We start from the raw sequence: 20,686 nt of genomic DNA on the forward strand, positions 1-20,686 counted from the left end.
TGTAATATTCGGTTACCTAGGATAAAATGGTAAGTAACCGAACATTGAACTTAACAATTTATTTGGGTACATCTTGTGTGTTCGGTTAGTTCGCAAACTTCAACACAACCAAGTTCGCAACTGAACTGAAGGTTAAAAGTAACTTAGTGTTAGAAGTTCTGTTGGTTCGCAAACTTCAACATATTTTGCGAATCAACCGAACTGGGCTTATATATGCATATATGCAATTAGGCAAACGTTCGGTTACTACGAAATTTATTTCTTGGCGAATTAGGTAGAGTTCGGTTAGAAAGAAAACTTAACATTTTTGCGAACGAAACGAACTTGTGGACTTCTCATTATTTTCGTAAACTAAAGTTCGGTGATATCCTTATTTTGCGAAGAAACCGAACTTATGGACTTGTGTTGTTCTAATACAAGGAGTTCGGTCAAAAGTATTGTTTTGCGAATCAATCGAACTCTGAGTTCGGTTAAGAAAAATTTAATTCTTGATAACCGAACTTTTATCTGAAAAAAACCCTCCATTAAACCTCTCTGCAACTTCCATTTTCAACTCATTTTAATGATTACTTCTCATTTATTCAACCAAAAACGAATGACAAGTATTGGGTTTGTGAGAATATCTTTGTTAATGTTTTAAATTAAACAATATATATATATATATATAGTGGTGGTGGTGGTGGTTGGTGGTGGTGGGAATCGGAGGTGGTGGTGGTAATCGGTGGTTGGTGGTGGTGATAATTGGAGGTGGTAGTGGTGGTAATCGGCGGTGGTGGGCGGTGGTGGTGGTGGTAATCGGTGGTTGGTGGTGATGATAATCGGAGATGGTGGTGGTGGTAATCGGCGATGGTGGGAGGTGATGGTGGCGATATATATATATAGGTGGTTATTGGATTGGTTTTAAATTAAATTAGATTAAAGATAGGTTAGTCATTTCAATATTTTAGGACACCCCTTATAACTATAAGGAAGGTGACCTAATAAAATCATGATCCTCTCAAAAAAATCGTGGTCCCTAAAAAATCGTTCATAAATATGACACGATAATTGGCTTGGGCTATATAGACTGCATGAATAATGCGATTAACTCAAACCAATCTATTGTGAGAGTTTGTTGATCATTCGGTGACATTTTTGGTGCCTGATAATAGATCCCGATTTTAGTCACCTTAGAGCAACTGCAGTGGACGACTAAACCCAAATTTGGTGTCGAGTGGGCTGGCGTAATGGGACGGACCATCGATCAAAATTTGATCAAAGAGTAAAACTCGGACCAAATTTGGTCGGCGATTAAGACCAAATCCAAATATAGTCGGGCGTTTATATAATGTCCGCCTACCCGACGGGCGTTGGTATAATGTCCGCCTGTAGCCGCGCGTTCGTAAAGTTAACGCCTGATGCAGGGCGTTGGTATAATGTCCGCCTGGATGGGGCGTTGGTATAAGGTCCGCCTGGATGGGGCGTTGGTATAATCAACGCCTGGCATGGGGCGTTGGTATAATGTCCTCCTGGATGGGGCGTTGGTATAATCAACGCCGGACACCAAATTTGAATGGGGCGTTGATATAGTCATGAACCCAAATTTGAAAAGTTTACAAAACTTTGGTTGGGGCGTTGTCTTTATCAACGCCCCATTTTTTTTTTTTTTTTTTTTTTTGAACCCGGGCGAACGTATAATCTCCGTCCCACACACCAGGCGTTGCTATAGTCAACGCCCCATACAGGCGTTGTCTTTATCAACGCCCCATACCAGGCGTTATCTTTATCAACGCCCCATGCCAGGCGTAATCTTTATCTACGCTGGACGATGAAGCGGACTTTATATCAACGCGCGACCAAATTTACTCGTCACCCGCTACGTCACAGGACGGACTAAACCCAAATTTGATCTTTTTTTTTAGTCTTTGGTCTTTAGTTATGCTCGCACCACTGTGGACGCTCTTAGATATCAATTTGGTTTAAAGTTTTCCTTGTGGATTGTATTTCATCCAATGAATATCTCATAGACCTACTATTTGTTGAATTTGGATTAGAATTATCGAGTTATGGATATTTGAGGTTAACTCGATCGTTAAAACCAAAATAGTAAAAGGAAATCATCTGTCACCATCTTTGATGATTTTAGATAGGCTGGAGATAAGAGTTTGATGTAAAAAAATAACTAGTGAGTTAGTAGGGCCGTTTTTGAGAAAAATATTTATGATATTTTTTCTTTGCCCCGATACACAGATATTTAATTATATTCACATGATTTGCAGTGTCGGCTGATTGTCTTTTGAAATCAGTTTCTTATAAATAGAAGAAGCCAGAAATTCGACATACAGAGAATCAATTTGTGTATACAAGGTTGAGACCTAGATCAGATTACGCGGCTGAAGGGCGCCGCCCAAATTCTTTACTTTTTTTTTGTTTTGTTAACGATGAATATTAGTTACATACTGTTAGGTAATTTCGTATTTTGTAGGCCTAAATCTTTAACTAATTACACAAAAAAACCTAATTTTTAAAAATTCATCGAAAGACCGTATATTTTAACAAAAGAATATTATCCAACACATGAAATATGAATGTATATGTTTTTCTGTAAGTAAATTTAATTTATTTACCAGATTAAATCTTTAATTCCTTAATATCAATCGACTAATAAGAAGAAAAAATACCGAAAGGGATCAAACAAAAATAATATAATTAGAAAGTAGGAAGCTTTTCAAATCCTAATTAATACCATTAAACTTCTATCGTTAAATTTTATATAAATTATAGTCCACTGCAAGGGGTTGGACTTGCACACCTTCCCAGCTGGCTCCAAAGCCCGTTTTAGACCTCATAAGAAAATTTTTTTAACAAATAAGCCCATTTTTGCACTTGTGCACCTCCTAGGATTTTTGGTTGCACCCATAGTAAATTTTTGCACCGCTTCTCATGATTCTAGGCTCCGCCCCTGGCTCACCCCTAGACGGAGCCACATGGAGAGGTGGCTGTGCAATTGCACCCCCTCAAATGTGTGCTCTTAAGCTCAATTTGAACTAATTTATCCCATTTTTAGTTATTTCTAGTCATTTTAATCCTTTTACACCCCTAAAATATGTGTTGATCGGTGCCCACTTATTTTTCGAATCCGGGCTCCGCCCCTGGTAAAATTGTCACAACTGTCGATCTTTCTTACTATGAAAAGTCTAATTAGTAACTATTTGAACCAGGTGAATTCAGTTACTAAATATTTGTTCATAAATGTTGGATTTGAGATCCCTATCCATCACGATCTACCCACGTTAATTAACTCAGTCATGTGGCTTAGTGGCTGCTAGCATTAAAAACACTGAGAAATATTAACTCACAGTCTCCTTAATTTCTCTCTCCCTCTCTTTCTCAATGCTCTCAATATCTTTATAAAGTTGTAATTTAGCAGTGAACTCAACATGATAGTAGAAGATAAGAGTATTCATTCAGTTAAAAGGAAGAAAATAAGAGAATCCAGTTCTTTCACAAAAATGATGTACAACGATGATGAGCAAATTCTGAAACAGATCAATACCACAGGTTTTTCGTTGTTGTTTATATATGTTTGTAAATTAGTGTTCTTCATAAATCTGTGACATTAATTAGCTTATTGTTAATCATATCAATCTATCTTCTGCTTCCTTCTACGGTTCTTAATTAACTGATAATGAAATTCGCTTCTTATCATTGTATCTAATGGAACTATTAATCTTGGCTTATTGCAGAGGAAGAGGCATATATTGAACTAGATGATGGATTGGCGGAGGTAAGAATCATTAACAAGCAGGTAGCGCCGTTGGAGGAAAGCCCTTTCAAGGTGTTGCTGGAGGTCAACGGGCTAGGATCCTACGAGGGTAGATTACCTGTGGATCTAGTGACGGTCTTAGACATAGGAGACAGCATGAAGGGATCCCAGATAGCAAAGGCAAAACTTTCCATTATGTTCTTGCTACATAAACTCAGCTATGTAGATCGTTTGTCTATCGTCACTTTCAGCAAGGAAGCTGACAGGTTGTGCCCACTGCGCCAGATAACTGAAAGTTCTCGGATGGAAATTGCAAATCAGGTTAATGCTTTAGAAACAGGGTCTAGCACAAACGTTGGCGCTGGCTTTAAAATGGCCTTAAAAATACTCAGCGACCGCACCTGCACTAAAAGTCGTCGTGCTGCCATCATTCTTATATCTAATGGCATAGAAGATGATGACAGTGATGCTGCAAATGTTCCTGTTGGCAAGTTCCCCGTACACACATTCGGTCTAGGTAGTGACTGCGATAGTGAGGTAATTTTAATTCTTAATTAATTGTAATTAAGTATGCTCTTAATGTTACTTCACTTGAGCGTTACAATCTTCATGCCTGGGCTTCCCTCTAGGTGCTCGCTGCCATTGCTAGGAAAAGTGACGGTGGAATATTTGCAATGGTTCCAGACTTGGTCCCTCTGAGTGCTGTATTTTCGAAATCTTTGGCTGATCTTCTAGATGTTGTTATGGAGGACCTAACTCTTATTATTACACCAGAAAATGGTTACAATATCACTGAGGTGGGTTCCGTAAACTATCATCAACAAACAAAGGGCGGAGAGACTGACCCTGTTATTGTTGCCTTTGGGTCATTCTGCAACAGAGAGACTTGCAGGGTCATTCTGAAACTTACTCTCCCGAAGGTTGAGAAGAGGTGTAGCACCAACATTTTTAAAATTTGTTACATGTTCAGGTATATAATCCAATTTTTTCATTTACTCTTTCGATAAAAAATAAATGAAAATCGATGATGGATGTGTATATATATGTATATATGCAGGGTCGTTGGGGAGGAAACATCCAAGTCTGACGAGAGAACCATAGATGTGGTTCGCGATGCTATATCAGGGGAGGATGAGATTGAGGAGGTGCTGGCTGAGGAGAAACGTATCGGAAGTACCTACAACATACGTGGTTTTGCACTTGTTGTTGAACCTTCTCCTAAACCAGAACGAGATCTCCCAGTTGGTATTCCAAGTGGATATGACATTCCCCTTATGGTTGAATACAAGGAACAAGCTGCGACGTATAGCAGGGATCCTTCCGAAGAAGCAATAGAGGATAGGGTAATGGAGGCGTCACCAATACCAGAGGATCCCAAAAAAGAGGGTTGGAGATTTGGTAGGCTCAAGCAGGTGGTTGATTTGGGATACAACATTGCCGATAAATTAAAAGAACACGACCCCCGGGCAACGTTCTCTGGTAAAAAAATAAAAGCCTTGGCATACACGAGCCGATCCGGTAACTAGAGACACCTGCACCTTCACGATGGAATTCAGTACTTTTATAGCTCTGTGGCGCTCTCTGTGACATATCTTTGCGGTGGTATTACTTGATGATCATATGCATAGTAATATGGTTTCAAATTCTTAATTCTGTTGAAATGTTTTTATGTTTTATCTTTCTTCTAAAGTTGGTTTTGATTTTTCATGAAAATGAATGTGACGAGAGTTTGCGTTGCTGGGTGCACTCTAATTTTTAGCGGTGGTTTTAGCAAATCCCAATATAACCTTCAAAGATTATAATCTCAATTACCTCAAAATTTTAGAGAATTGGGTCATTTGTCCAAATATTTTTAAAACATGTACAAATAGACGAGTAGTACGAGTGAAATGGACACGAAAAACAATAGCAAGGATGAATCCAGATTCATCCTAGTTTAAACTTAAAAAATAGCAAGGATGGAACTGAATGCATCCTGATATAAATTTAAAATAAAAAAAAAATATTTGAAAATGGATACGATGAAACTGTTTACAATCCGGCTATTTTACATTCAAAATCCATTCGGTATCATAGTTTACATTCTTTTTCATCCTGAAATTATCATTATTTGGTTAATTGACCAATTTTATGAAAATTTTATGAAAATACCAGCTAAAATGAGGATTGGATATCTCTATTTGGTGGAAAGGGGTGATTTTTATTTTTATAGTCGGAAGGCGCATTATTATTATTGGTCGACCTAAGGGAAACTTTTGTGACTTATATGTAGTTAAATACTATTAAGTAGATCAGAACACAAATTCGATGCCGTAAAATTCAACCCGAAAACCTTGAAAAATCATAGTCTAATAATTTATTGCTATAATCTCCTTCAATTAAATCCAATTGGATCATCTTTTTTCAAAAATTTATTAGGTAACCAACTTTTTTTTAATATTTGGACACCTTTCAATCGAATTAATCCAACCGGTTTCACTTTTAATTGCTTCAAACTAATAATATACTAATAATTAAGAAAGGGTATATAGGTTCCTATTTATTTTACTATTTATTTTTGTATGTCGCAAAATAAAAGATATTAGTTAATAAAACGTCAACAATTAGGAATTGGTATATCTGTTCTGATTTATTTTTCGTCGCAAAATTGGTAGTTTTAGCTAAAGTTCATAAGTTTCGGCCACACTACTGTCCTCCAGGTATTATGTTTTACCACCAAATTTCTGTTGGCTCACCAAAGGGAGGTCTTTTGCAGAGTCACTTATATAATAGATATTACATAAAATTGGTTAAAAAGACCAAAATCAATAATTTTTGGGTGAAAATGATATTTAGATTTTGATACTGTTTAAATGGATAAAAATGTAAAAATAGCCAGGATGTAAACATTTTCATCCTACCCATTTTCAAATATTTTTTCTTATTTTTAATTTACATCAGGATGCATCCAGTTTCATCTTTACTATTTTTTAAGTTTAAGTCAGGACGAATACAGTTTCATCCTTGCTATTTTCTTGGTGTCCATTTCACCCATAATAATTTTTACTCGTCCATTTGAACCATGTTTTAAAAATATTTGGACAAATGACCCATTTTCAGTAGATATTAGCATAATTTCCATTCTCCGTTCTCCATTTTTTTTTCTTTTCAATATCATCAAATTGAAATATTGTTTCATTCCGAAATTGACTTTATAAGTAAAGATTTATAGTTTCCAAATGTTGTTAGATACCATCAATTTAATCAAGTTAGAGCACTCACCAAATCCATATACGACAAACTAATCCTTATCACTATATCCACTTGATTGGTAATCCCCATGAAATTTGGTAACTTCTTGTATGGGGTTCGATATTTAGAACACTCACCAAAATTGTCTGTAGAAGTTAGAGATAAGAAGGCTTATTATGTACACCTTATCTTTTTAAGAACACCAAAATTGTCTGTAGAGTATGGTTGAACCTGGTTTTACTTTGGATGAAGATTTGTGTATTTGCCGCAACTATGTACTATGCTATCTAAAAAGAGGAGAAGAACGACGTCAAGGTGGTTTTGTGAGTACAAGTTATTGGAGAACCATTTACGAAAAACTTTTGCTCTGAAACCGATAACCTTTATAACCGTGATGGAATTAAGTTGTATTGTCGGTTACGAAACGATAAAGGATCAAGTTAAAGAATTTATGGAATTAGTTCGTATTATTGGTTAAATAAGACTTAGAGGTGAAACTAATGAACAAGTTTTAGAGTGTGCTATTAAGGAATAAAGAAGGTGGAAAAGGTCAAATTTCCAATGCTTACCTCATTTTAACATCCTAAAGGACTTCTATCGCACTCGTAGACCCGAATATTAGTCATTTTGTAATGAAATTTCTATGTAATGTCATGTCGTTTAATAGGTTGTAATTTCTATGTAATGTCATGTGGTTTGACGGGTTGTAATATGGGGTTAGTAATGAAACAAGAAAAAAACAAATTCAACAAAATACTTAAGAGAATATCTTCAAAATACATATATTATTGTCACATCTAGACAAAATACCAAAATACATATGACTCAATTATCACTTCTAGACAAAATCTTTTATTCCTAGTGAGGCATTCAAAATATTTGCACCACCCTTCACGAACGTTTAGTCATCCTCATCATCGCTCATCAATGCAAATGAGATATTACTCCTTGACATTTGTAATGCCTTCCAAAATTCAATACTCTCCTCGAATCTAAAACACCAAGACTTGGACCATTCGTTACAATTGAATAATGGAGGTAATGGCCATCCTTCACTCATTTGGAGTCCGATTAAATGATTTCCGCATACGTAACGCATCACCACTCTTCTTGTTTTATCTGATTCTTCGTTAAATGGTATCCTTGTCGGTGCAAATGTGAAACTCAATGCATTTGAGATATAATGGACAACGCAATTGAATGCATTGGCGAGTAGTTGGTCGTTTATTGGCATGGACATCCAATACTCACTTGTCAAACATTTATTTCCGAGTAACCGCTTTTCCCATGCGACAAACCTTTCGTTTAACACCGTATCAGACTCATCTTTTTCAAATTTCATCATTGGTATGTAATAATCTCGGTGCACACGTAGTTCCAATAAATATTTTTGCCTTACATAGTCAACTTGTGAGCAATCCCAATCTTTCACGTCTTCAAAGGGTCACGAACAAAGTCCGAGGAAAAAGACGTGGTAACCACAATTCCCATCTACATCTACCTCATCCGTGGCCTTAATATAGTCAGGAACAAAGTCCGAGAAAAAAGGAAGGTAATTTTCATATATGATATATAAATTCCGGAAATATCGACCCTCCTCATCTTTATGGGGTGGTTTGTAAGTTGCGTTTGGAATACGAACCTTACCGTTCCTTTCACTTGAAGAAAATATTCCAACAATCGGACTTTTTCATATATTTTTTGCTAATTGTTTAACGCCGGCTTTACCGCTAAGTTTTTTTCTTTTCCTTCCTTGGGAGGGAACTTCGCAACCTTTTCCTTCAACTTCCCCATCTTTTGTTCCACATGCTTTGGAATATTTTCCTTTAACTTCTCCAATTTTTATTCCGCATTATTTGGAACTCTTTCCTTTAACTCCCCCAACTTTTGCTAGTTGTTTGGAATGAAATACTGGACCTTTTCCTTTAAAATCATCTTTGCTTGTTGAACTTTCTTGAGAGGGAGGCTCAAGATCTTTTTCTTGTACATTACGATAACTTGGTTCTCCTTTTTCCATTTGACATTTTCTTCGTTTATTTCTACCTTGAACATCCTCTTCCATCTCATCCTCCGCTTCATAGGCTTTTTGCAACAACTCATAACCCGAAGGATCTCTTTTCTTTGATTCTTTCAACAATTCCCTTGTCGTTTTCCTTACTACACTCCACTTTTGTTTCGTAGAAGGCCTCCCCTTTCTCTTCCTTTTGTTCCTTCATATTGTTCCTAGTTTGTGGGTATACGAAGTTACTCAAGTTACTCAACCATATTTGCCTTTTCCCCTGTGTTAATGTATCATATTTCGCGGCTAGCTCTTTTCCGATGTCGGTATCGGCAAATGTTCCTCCAAAATATTGATCGACTATTGTTTCATGGAACTATAATTGCTGCCAAAAGGGATCAACATCTTGTATCGGAATAACATTGTCATTGTAATTGGCTATGACATGCCGACATGGGAGGCCCAAATTTGTCATGTTAGGTCAAACACACTATCTTCCGTCATAGTTGCCCTCCTCAAATTGTATCACTTCTTTCATGATCAAATCAATTTGACGATGCGACACTTTATGATTAATTCCATGAAGCCAAGCATTGTCTTTCCATTTAGTGTGTCTATTAGATCGGGTTTTTTTTTTCAAAATACTCCCTAACTCTATCGAGATCACGGAGGAAATAGGTGTGCATGGCTTGGAATACCGTAACAAATCCACCATCACCACTATGAAGCTTATTCTTCAACCGGTTGTTGGTAGGCTTCTAAAAGGTCCTAAAAATTATCCCCGGCCAAAAACTTGGTAGGCTTGGAAAAGGGTATAGAAATTATGCGCAGAAAAACGGGGGGGGGGGGGGGCCTACAGTAATACCGCAAGTGCACGGTCGTCAGTTGTAGCTCGTGCAAGTACGGGTCGATCCACAGAGATCGGGTGTGTTTCGGAAGTGTTTTAGCCAATTGGGTTCCTAGTTTGCTATTGGGCTTTGAATACCAAAGGGTCTTGAAGTGCACTAGGCTTTGGCCTTAAACTTAGGCTTGGGCTGAACTGGGCCTCAGAGTTGAGTTTAGGCTTTTGGATTAAGCCTACAGTTGAATGGTTTGGGCTTTGGTTTGAGCTGGGCCTGTGGTCTTTCAACAATTTACAATGGGCTTTGAGCCTTGGGTTGAGCTGGGCTTTCACAGTGAATTGGGCTCAATGTAACAATGAATTGGGCTTGCCTTAACCTAAACTGTGGCTGGGCCTTAGTCTTTTTGGAATGAGCTGAGCTTTGAGCTCAGTTGGATTTTGGACTCAGTAGGCTGCAGGAGCTGGACTTGGCAGGAGAAGGAAGAGCAATGCAGCAGTGGTGGTCTGATGCAGGAGCTGCAGCAGGGAAGCAATGCAGCAACAGGAGAAAGAGCTGCACAGCAACAGAGGAAAGCAAGCCAAAAGAAGTAACAAGAAAACAGCAGCAGCAACAAAGTTGCAGCAGCAGCTGCAGACAACTGCAATGGAAGAGAAATGCAACAGGGTTGCAGCAAACCAAGAAAAGTGGAGTGGCAGCAACAGGGAAGGCAGTGCTGCACAGCAGCTGCAGGACAAAAACAACACAACAGCAACTGCAGCAGAACAAGCAACAGCAGCTACAGCAGCAGTGCAGCAAAGGCAACAGCAGCTGCAGTTGAACAAGCCAAAAGAAACATGACAGTGAAAACAGTGCAAGTAAAGATGAACAAAAGCAACAGAAAACAACACAGGAATGAACCAAGGCCTAAGGCCAAGGGCAGGGGAGATAGGAAGGTTAACAGTGATGACATTACAAGGCCAAGGCAGTGGCTCTAGGCATACCAATGGAATGGGAGGAGAATTATCTTGCTATGAGCACTAATTCCTCCCATTGCTCAATCATAACAATGCAATAGAGTTAAGCATACAAATGGAGTGGGAAGAAAACTAGCTTGCTCATTGTCACTAGTGAGCACTAGTTTCTCCCCACTGCTCAATCAAAACAGTGTATTGAAAACTCTAACCTAGCATACCATCACTTCCTGACAATGAATTAAACATGAAAGTGAATTAAACATGGATGACAGTGAATTAAACATGGATAACAGTGAATTAAAATGGCAGCAAGAAATTAACAGAACAAAGCAAACAATTAACAATGAATAACAGTTAACAGAACATTTAACATTTAACAAAACAAAGTAAGCAATTAACAGAACAAAACAACTACAGGCACATTTAACTGAAACATGAAAGTTTAACAGGACATGAGAGTCCTGGATGCAGGCTAATCCTGGCATGCTTTCTAACACAACCCATAGTCCCAATTTATACCCATAACACAATTTCCCTAAATTACAAAATTAGGGTTATTCCCCAAAAGTCAGTTAAATTAGGTTTACCTAATTTCTTTGAAATTGATGCCTGAAATCGTCGACCCATGCTTTGTAATTGCTCCTACTCCATTCCCATGCTCTAATTTGTTCTCTAGACTCATCTGTTTTAATGATTTATCACCTAGGGTTATGGTGTGAAAACATTAAAATAGAGGGCTAGAGAGAGTGAAAGGAAAGGGGGAAGTGTGGAGGTGATGTTTAGGGTGGTAGGGTGATGATGGTTTTCGTTGTGGTGATTGAGGTGGAGAAGGTGGTAGTGTACGGTGGAAGGGGAAGGTGATGGTGGTTCTCTGCTGTGGAGAAGTGAGGGAGGAGAGGTCGACTGTGTTTGGGGTAGGGGGCGTGTTTGGTTAGGTGGTAGGGCTCGGGTGCTAGGGTGTTAGACGGGTCCATCGAGTTCGATGTTTCGTGAGATGGGCCGCGAGATGCGAAGCTGGTAGGTGGATCGGATGGTGATTCGGAGTGAAGCTTGTAGCGACCGTCAGATTATATGATACAACAAAATCAACGATGCCAGATGGAGTTAGGTGTTGTAGTGTTAGTCGGAGATATCAAACTTTGATGCACAGCAAGGGAGCGACCGTTGGATTCAACTACCATCTAATCTGAAGGCTTGGAATTTCAGCGCTGTGGTGCTCGGCAGAGACTTCAGATTTTGATGCTCTATGAAGGAGCGACCGTCGGATGCTTCTGAGAACTGATCTGATGGCTGAGAACGGAGGCGCTTTTGTGTGTAGAAAATGAGGTTGTGCGCACCATTCTTCGCGGTTTCCTTGTGTAATTTCTCCCGGCTTTTCACTACTTTTCTGCTCTTTTCGCTCCGCGACTCATCCGAACTTTATTTATTACCTAAAAATGCAAAATTAATTAATAAAAATATTTATTCTTGAAAACAATGAAAATACAGAATATGGGATAAAATGTAGAATTAATGCATAAAAGATGAGTTAAATGCCAACAAAAAGGGATAGATATATACATTATTTGGCACTCATCAAATACCCCCAAACCTGAATTTTACTTGTCCTCAAGTAAAACAAAACTAAGGAAATCCTAACTATACCACTGTCGCTGGTCTCTCGAATGCATTTAGCGTATGCACTAAGCCTTTTAAACCACTAAGTGTCCCTAGTGGACGAGTGAAGTCTCGTGAAGGTTTACCAGAGGTGTGCCTACAAAACCTAAGGACAAAATATAAGCTCATATTCCATGAAATGTGACATGTGCAAAACAGTTTAAGCTCACAGCAAAATGGAGATGTCAATCTAGCTATCGAAGGCACAATCCTAGCACTGATAACAAAAAAAAACATGTGATAAGAGTGTAAAGTGTATCTACACATGTGTAAAGAAAGATCTGAAGTTATGACTACTAATCACCAAGAGATAGTTTCTCAGGCTAAGAACTGAGGTCGAAATCTAGCTAGCTGTCCGGACTTTACGAGAATTGTGAATGAGTTGGAGGTATTTCACAATTACTCGCGTTGTACATCAATGGCATACACCCTCCTTGCTTATTATAATGAAACAAAAAAAATGACTATTTACATGACTCTTATTTACATTGACTATTCTCTTTTATTTTTGGAACAAGAGAGGATGGAATTGATAAATACTTGATTTTTTGTATTTTTCTGATATTTTTTTCTCTTTTTTTTTTTTTTTTTTTTTCTGAATATATACATCTTTTTTTTTTTTTTTTTTTTTTTTTTTTTTTTTGAATAAGGAAACACTTTTGATACATAATACAAAAGGAAACAAAAATTACATGACACTTTGCAAGAGGTAGCCCTTTTTGATGCACCCAGTTAAATTCGATGGTTGTCTTTCTTAATGTAACCTCCACCTTCTATCCCAACCAACCAAAGAACAAGCTAGTCAAGTTTCGTTCAGTATTCTAAAGTGATTGGCAATCGTAACTTCCTATCAAACACCTTGAAGATCGAGGCCATACATGTATTGGTAGATCGTGCGCGTGCAAATTTCTTATCACTATGTGAATTGTGCTAGAATCAGGGTGCCTAAATATCTAGACTAAGACTCCTAATAAAAATACATATTTGCACAAGAGTCGACATTTCAAGGTAAATGAGCTCCATTTTTATGATTTTTTCATTTTTTAATTTTTTTGGAATTTTGATTTTTTAATTTTTTTTGGAATTTTTCAATTTTTTTCAAAAAGAAGAAGGAGTTCGTTTTCAATTATAGCATATTATCGTGGCATCTACTCTATACCCCCAAACCTAAACTAAACATTGTCCTCAATGTTTCAAAATATGGAAAGAATTAAAATGCAACATATGGAAAGGGACATGCTGAGTAGAGTAAAAGGAGAGAGAATACCCGATTTCGGCGAAAGCAGAATTAAAACTCCGTTATTCAAGGCAAAAATCCAACATATTTCAGCCGAGATCATATTGGATAGCAAAATATATACAAAAGGAACAAAAAGGTTTTTTTTTTTTTTTTTTTTTTTTTTTTTTTTTTTTTTTTAGAAAAAGAAGATAAAATTTGGTTTTTGAATGGGAGCAAAATAAATTTTTTTTTTTTTTTTTTTTTTTTTTAAAAAATAAAATAAAATTTGGTTTTTTGTATGGGAGCAAGCCCACTGTTGGTCCTCTAATGAAGGCTGCGGCCTACGAAACACTAAGTTTTAATTTTGAAAGTTTAATTTGGCCCAGTTGGTTAAGGCCCGACGTTTGTTTTAAAACTTTGGTTTCGAGGTCCACTCTTGAGTGGAAACAAGCCCACAATCAGTTATACGCTCAGCTGGGTTTAAACCCAGAGTCCAAATTACAAGTCCAATGGAAGAATTTAAACAAGCCCACACAAAATAAACAAGCCCACAAATAAATTATTACAAACCCAAAATAGAGAAATAAAAAGCCCAAAAAATTGGCTTTAATATTACAGCCCACAATTAAAAAATTGGAAGCCCACAGGTTGGGTTCTCTCAATGGAATGGGTTTAGGCTTACCTTTTTAGCACAGCCCAGCTGCTCTGATATTGTTGCAAAAACCCAGTTGGGTTTTGGTTCTTTTCCTTGGTGGCGTCCCAGCAGAGGAAAAACAGGTTCAGAACAGCAGGTCCAACAGCAAATGAAGTGAAGCAGATGCAGATGCAAATGCTATGCAGTGAAATGCAAAAATAGCTAAGAAAAACACAGATAAAACACAGCACCAATCCCCGGCAGCGGCGCCAAAAACTTGGTGTCCCCGGCAGCGGCGCCAAAAACTTGATAGGCTTTTAAAAGATGTGAAAATTAAAGCGAAATGAAAACGGGGGGGGGGGGGGGGCCTACAGTAATACCGCAAGTGCACGGTCGTCAGTTGTAGCTCGTGCAAGTACGGGTCGATCCACAGAGATCGGGTGTGTTTCGGAAGTGTTTTAGCCAATTGGGTTCCTAGTTTGCTATTGGGCTTTGAATACCAAAGGGTCTTGAAGTGCACTAGGCTTTGGCCTTAAACTTAGGCTTGGGCTGAACTGGGCCTCAGAGTTGAGTTTAGGCTTTTGGATTAAGCCTACAGTTGAATGGTTTGGGCTTTGGTTTGAGCTGGGCCTGTGGTCTTTCAACAATTTACAATGGGCTTTGAGCCTTGGGTTGAGCTGGGCTTTCACAGTGAATTGGGCTCAATGTAACAATGAATTGGGCTTGCCTTAACCTAAACTGTGGCTGGGCCTTAGTCTTTTTGGAATGAGCTGAGCTTTGAGCTCAGTTGGATTTTGGACTCAGTAGGCTGCAGGAGCTGGACTTGGCAGGAGAAGGAAGAGCAATGCAGCAGTGGTGGTCTGATGCAGGAGCTGCAGCAGGGAAGCAATGCAGCAACAGGAGAAAGAGCTGCACAGCAACAGAGGAAAGCAAGCCAAAAGAAGTAACAAGAAAACAGCAGCAGCAACAAAGTTGCAGCAGCAGCTGCAGACAACTGCAATGGAAGAGAAATGCAACAGGGTTGCAGCAAACCAAGAAAAGTGGAGTGGCAGCAACAGGGAAGGCAGTGCAGCAGCAGCACAAGTGCTGCACAGCAGCTGCAGGACAAAAACAACAGCAACAGCAACTGCAGCAGAACAAGCAACAGCAGCTACAGCAGCAGTGCAGCAAAGGCAACAGCAGCTGCAGTTGAACAAGCCAAAAGAAACATGACAGTGAAAACAGTGCAAGTAAAGATGAACAAAAGCAACAGAAAACAACACAGGAATGAACCAAGGCCTAAGGCCAAGGGCAGGGGAGATAGGAAGGTTAACAGTGATGACATTACAAGGCCAAGGCAGTGGCTCTAGGCATACCAATGGAATGGGAGGAGAATTAGCTTGCTATGAGCACTAATTCCTCCCATTGCTCAATCATAACAATGCAATAGAGTTAAGCATACAAATGGAGTGGGAAGAAAACTAGCTTGCTCATTGTCACTAGTGAGCACTAGTTTCTCCCCACTGCTCAATCAAAACAAGTGTATTGAAAACTCTAACCTAGCATACCATCACTTCCTGACAATGAATTAAACATGAAAGTGAATTAAACATGGATGACAGTGAATTAAACATGGATAACAGTGAATTAAAATAGGGCTAGAGAGTGAAAGGAAAGGGGGAAGTGTGGAGGTGATGTTTAGGGTGGTAGGGTGATGATGGTTTTCGTTGTGTGATTGAGGTGGAGAAGGTGGTAGTGTACGGTGGAAGGGGAAGGTGATGGTGGTTCTCTGCTGTGGAGAAGTGAGGGAGGAGAGGTCGACTGTGTTTGGGGTAGGGGGCGTGTTTGGTTAGGTGGTAGGGCTCGGGTGCTAGGGTGTTAGACGGGTCCATCGAGTTCGATGTTTCGTGAGATGGGCCGCGAGATGCGAAGCTGGTAGGTGGATCGGATGGTGATTCGGAGTGAAGCTTGTAGCGACCGTCAGATTATATGATACAACAAAATCAACGATGCCAGATGGAGTTAGGTGTTGTAGTGTTAGTCGGAGATATCAAACTTTGATGCACAGCAAGGGAGCGACCGTTGGATTCAACTACCATCTAATCTGAAGGCTTGGAATTTCAGCGCTGTGGTGCTCGGCAGAGACTTCAGATTTTGATGCTCTATGAAGGAGCGACCGTCGGATGCTTCTGAGAACTGATCTGATGGCTGAGAACGGAGGCGCTTTTGTGTGTAGAAAATGAGGTTGTGCGCACCATTCTTCGCGGTTTCCTTGTGTAATTTCTCCCGGCTTTTCACTACTTTTCTGCTCTTTTCGCTCCGCGACTCATCCGAACTTTATTTATTACCTAAAAATGCAAAATTAATTAATAAAAATATTTATTCTTGAAAACAATGAAAATACAGAATATGGGATAAAATGTAGAATTAATGCATAAAAGATGAGTTAAATGCCAACAAAAAGGGATAGATATATACATTATTTGGCACTCATCAGTTGTGAGATGATTCCACCGTACTTGTAGATTGGTTGCCGAAGTGTATATATTGGTTTGTGAATGCGGCTACGAACTTCTCTTTGTGCGGATCCAACCAATTGTCCACCAAGTATTTCACCATAGTTGGATAACTTCTCAAACTAGCCAATACCATACGAGATCGTTGTTCATAGTCTTCCACGATGAGAGAATATGCTATGGCTTCCCAATCCTTTTGGAAACTAGCCCATCTTAGTTCCTCCAACCCGTCATCCTTCTTAAATTTCTCTTTAGCTTCCTTTTGTTTATCAACCGGTAGTTTCTTTATTTTTTCCATTTAACTTTTCTTTGTTGGACAAATGATGGTCTTACATTTAGTCTCAATGTTATTCCATAGGTGGAACGTGCAAAGAAGGTGATGAGCATCCGGGAAAACCCTATGTATTGCATTCAACAATGCTTGTTCCTTGTCGGTGACAATCACCTTTGGAGTATATCCCTCCACGTAGAATAAATTCACTTGTTGTAGTTCCCACACATAACTCTCTTCAAGCTCATTTTCCAAGAAGAAAAACGCGACACTAAACGGGGAGTTGGTGGAAGTTTGTCCAACAATGTTCAACACCGGCATCTCATACTTGTTGGTCTTGTACGTGCAATCCATTAAAAGTACTTGATTGGAGCACCGCGCCAATTGTCTATACTCGGGATGAGCCAATATGAGATTCTGTATTTGTTCATCCTCATCTTCATTATGGAAAACCGAGTAATTATACTTCTCTCCCATATGCCTTAATTGTTGCATTTGATTTCTATTTTACCATTGTTGATTTTTCAATTTTGTTTTGGCATTGTAGATGGTTGGCAAAGTAGAGACATTCTTTGGGTTGACGAGCTTTACATGACCAAGTATATCAAGAGGTTTCATACGGTTTTCCGTCATGGAACTTACAATGAGTTTTTCTTCATCATTAAGCCGCGCCGCATAAGGATGAGATAGCAAAGTATGACGACCGCATACAACTTTCTCCAAATACCAATACCACTCCTCACTTTTCTTGTTGTGCTTGAATTGAAGCTTAAACGGGCATTTATTCTTCTTAGTTAAATTAGTACTCTTCCTATTCGTCTTTGGTTCATATACTTTCTCCACTACACTCGCAAACCATTTGAAAGTGGCGGTCATTTGTTGATCCATTACAAACTATAACACACATAATTAACTTGTCACGTTCTCTAGCCCATTTCTTTGCATCTTCTTTATCTTTCCATCTCTACATGTTCCAAAAACTCAAAGTTAGTAAAAAAGCAAAAACATAGTGAATGAGCAACATATCTTTCCATTAGTTTCAAAAAACAAAAAAAAAACACTTACCAAGTCATTCAAATAGTGATGGGATGAATCTTCGGTTAGAATTTCATTTGCATTAGGTTGAGAAGGCATTGGGCTAGGTGGAAGCACAATCTATAAACCAAAATATCACAATATTAGTCAAAAAAAAGAAATAAAACTAGAATTACGTCCAAGTTATAAGGTACACGGACCCAGACGTTTTAGGCATAGGAAAGGTTACGGTTGAAAAATTCAACCTCTAACCTACACGTTTTCAATTACGGTTGGGAACGATGAAAATATAACCTAGACGTTTTCACTTACATTTGGAAATCCAAAATCCTAACCAAGACGTAAAACAAGTAATAAATACCCATGCAAAAACTATTTACGTTTGGGTTTTGGATGAATTTAACCTAGGCGTAATTCTCAAGTTTTGTCCTATTGGAAACCAGTTACGTTCCGAATTCTTCTAAAGCTAGGCGTAAACAAAACTTATGGTTGGAAACGAAGCAAAACCCTCTTCCAAACCCAGACGTAAAACTGAATTACGGTTGGAACGAAGCTCAACCCAACCGTAATTTTCCATGAAAGACTAAAAATATCAAACTTTTTATCATACTTAACTAGTTTTGTGCGAAATTGAACCCATGAGAGATAGTTTAGAGGTGTACCTGTTGATTTTCAACCATTAGTTCTTCACTTTGTTGATTTATTTCTTCAATTGGTGGAGATTTATTATCACTTTGTGTTAAACCCTCTCTAACATCTAACAAATCATCAATCTCTTGGTCTCCAATATTGGGAATGTAAAACTTGTTTTCTCTATCATACAAAGATTCACCCACCTCGAATTTGTAACTTGTTTCATCCATTTTTGTTGAGTGAATCAAACAATTTAGGTTTTGAGAAAAATCTCTAATTTTTTCTTTTTCCTCTTCTCTCTGGTTTTTTTCCCACATAAACTTTGTCTCAGAATTTACAAATATATATCAAAATTCATCTTCTTAATTTAATTAGATAATAATTAAATTTAATTTAAATTATCTAAATAAATAAGGGTTGTTTGGTCATTACACAATTATTTGAGATAAGGGGTGATGAGTGCCAAATATTGTATATATTTATCCCTTTTTTGTTGGCATTTAACTCATCTTTTGTGCAGTAATTCTACATTTTATCCCATATTCTGTATTTTCATTGTTTTCAAGAATAAATATTTTTATTAATTAATTTTACATTTTTAGGTAATAAATAAAGTTCGGATGAGTCGTGGAGCGAAAAGAGCAGAAAAGTAGTGAAAAGCCGGGAGAAATCACGCAAGGAAGCCGCGAAGAATGGTGCGCACAACCTCATTTTCTACACACAAAAGCGCCTCCGTTCTCAGCCATCAGATCAGTTCTCAGAAGCATCCGACGGTCGCTCCTTCATAGAGCATCAAAATCTGAAGTCTCTGCCGAGCACCACAGCGCTGAAATTCCAAGCCTTCAGATTAGATGGTAGTTGAATCCAACGGTCGCTCCCTTGCTGTTCATCAACGTTTGATATCTCCGCCTTACACTACAACACCTAACCCCATCTAGAGCCGTTAACTTCGTTGTATCAAAAAATCTGACGGTCGCTACCAACCTCATCAGGAGGAACCATCCGATCCACCTACCAGCTTCGCATCCAGTGACTCAGCGTCGCAGAACATCAAACTCGATACACCCGCCTCACACCTTAGCGACCGAGACCTACCACCTAACCAAACACCCCCCTTCTCCCATTCTATCGAACCCATCTCCACCATCACCCCCCCTCTGCAGAACCACCTACTTCCCTGCCGCACCACCATCATCACCACCACTCCCTGACGCCACCAAACACCACCAACTCTCCACAACAACCACAACCCATCACTACTATCATCACCCCCCTCTTTCTAGCCCCCTATTTGATTGATTTTTCTTCTCACCCTTTCTCTGAAACCCTAGAAGAAAAATCAATCGATTAGGCGAGTCTAGAGTAGCAATTGGCGCGTGGGAATGGAGCAGGAGAGTCAGAGGAAGGATGGGTCGACGTCAATTTGAAGATTAGGTGAGTTAATTTCACTGTTGGAATTTGGGGATTTTTTCTATAAACCCTAATTGTATAATTTAGGGATTTGGGGGTATAAATATGTATTGTGGGGTGGACACTGTATACATATCTGGGCTAGCCAGTGACACATGTTTTAGTTTTCATTTCACTTCATATATCAGTAACATTTTTCAGTTCATGTGGAATGTTGGTTTTGCACAAAAATTGACTGTGAAGTGTGCTGTTATCATGTGGAGCATGTGCGTATGTGATAATATCATGATTATAAGCATGTTCATGTTCTAATTCTTTTGCTAGGGCTTAGAGGAAGCTCTTGATCATATGCTAGGATAGTAAATGTATATGTATTGTCTTGGAATGCTTTAACTGCCTTAGGATTAATGAAATGCCATTTGAGTTACTTCACTTGTGATCAGCTGTGCTGTTAAAAGACAGCTGATGCTAGGAGTGCAGCTAGGTCAGTGTATGAGAATTTAATCCATTAGAGAGACTGCATTAAGCTCAGTTAGCTAGTTGAGCTAAATACTTGTGATCAG

The 20,686-nt window shown here is 38.6% G+C and overlaps 1 protein-coding gene across 1 annotated transcript; it reads left to right on the plus strand.

The window, feature by feature from the left end:
• Window positions 1–3,350: 3,350 nt before the first annotated feature.
• Window positions 3,351–5,488, plus strand: LOC113335576 (probable E3 ubiquitin-protein ligase WAVH2). The gene is made up of 4 exons (XM_026581606.1): window positions 3,351–3,540; window positions 3,726–4,282; window positions 4,375–4,715; window positions 4,803–5,488. The coding sequence occupies exons 1-4, from the start codon at window positions 3,420–3,422 to the stop codon at window positions 5,269–5,271; spliced, it is 1,488 nt and encodes a 495-aa protein (XP_026437391.1). The 5' UTR covers window positions 3,351–3,419; the 3' UTR covers window positions 5,272–5,488.
• The last annotated feature ends 15,198 nt before the right edge of the window (window positions 5,489–20,686 follow it).

Source organism: Papaver somniferum, chromosome 1 (genome assembly GCF_003573695.1).
Source record: "Papaver somniferum cultivar HN1 chromosome 1, ASM357369v1, whole genome shotgun sequence".
In the NCBI taxonomy this organism is placed as follows: Eukaryota; Viridiplantae; Streptophyta; class Magnoliopsida; order Ranunculales; family Papaveraceae; genus Papaver; species Papaver somniferum.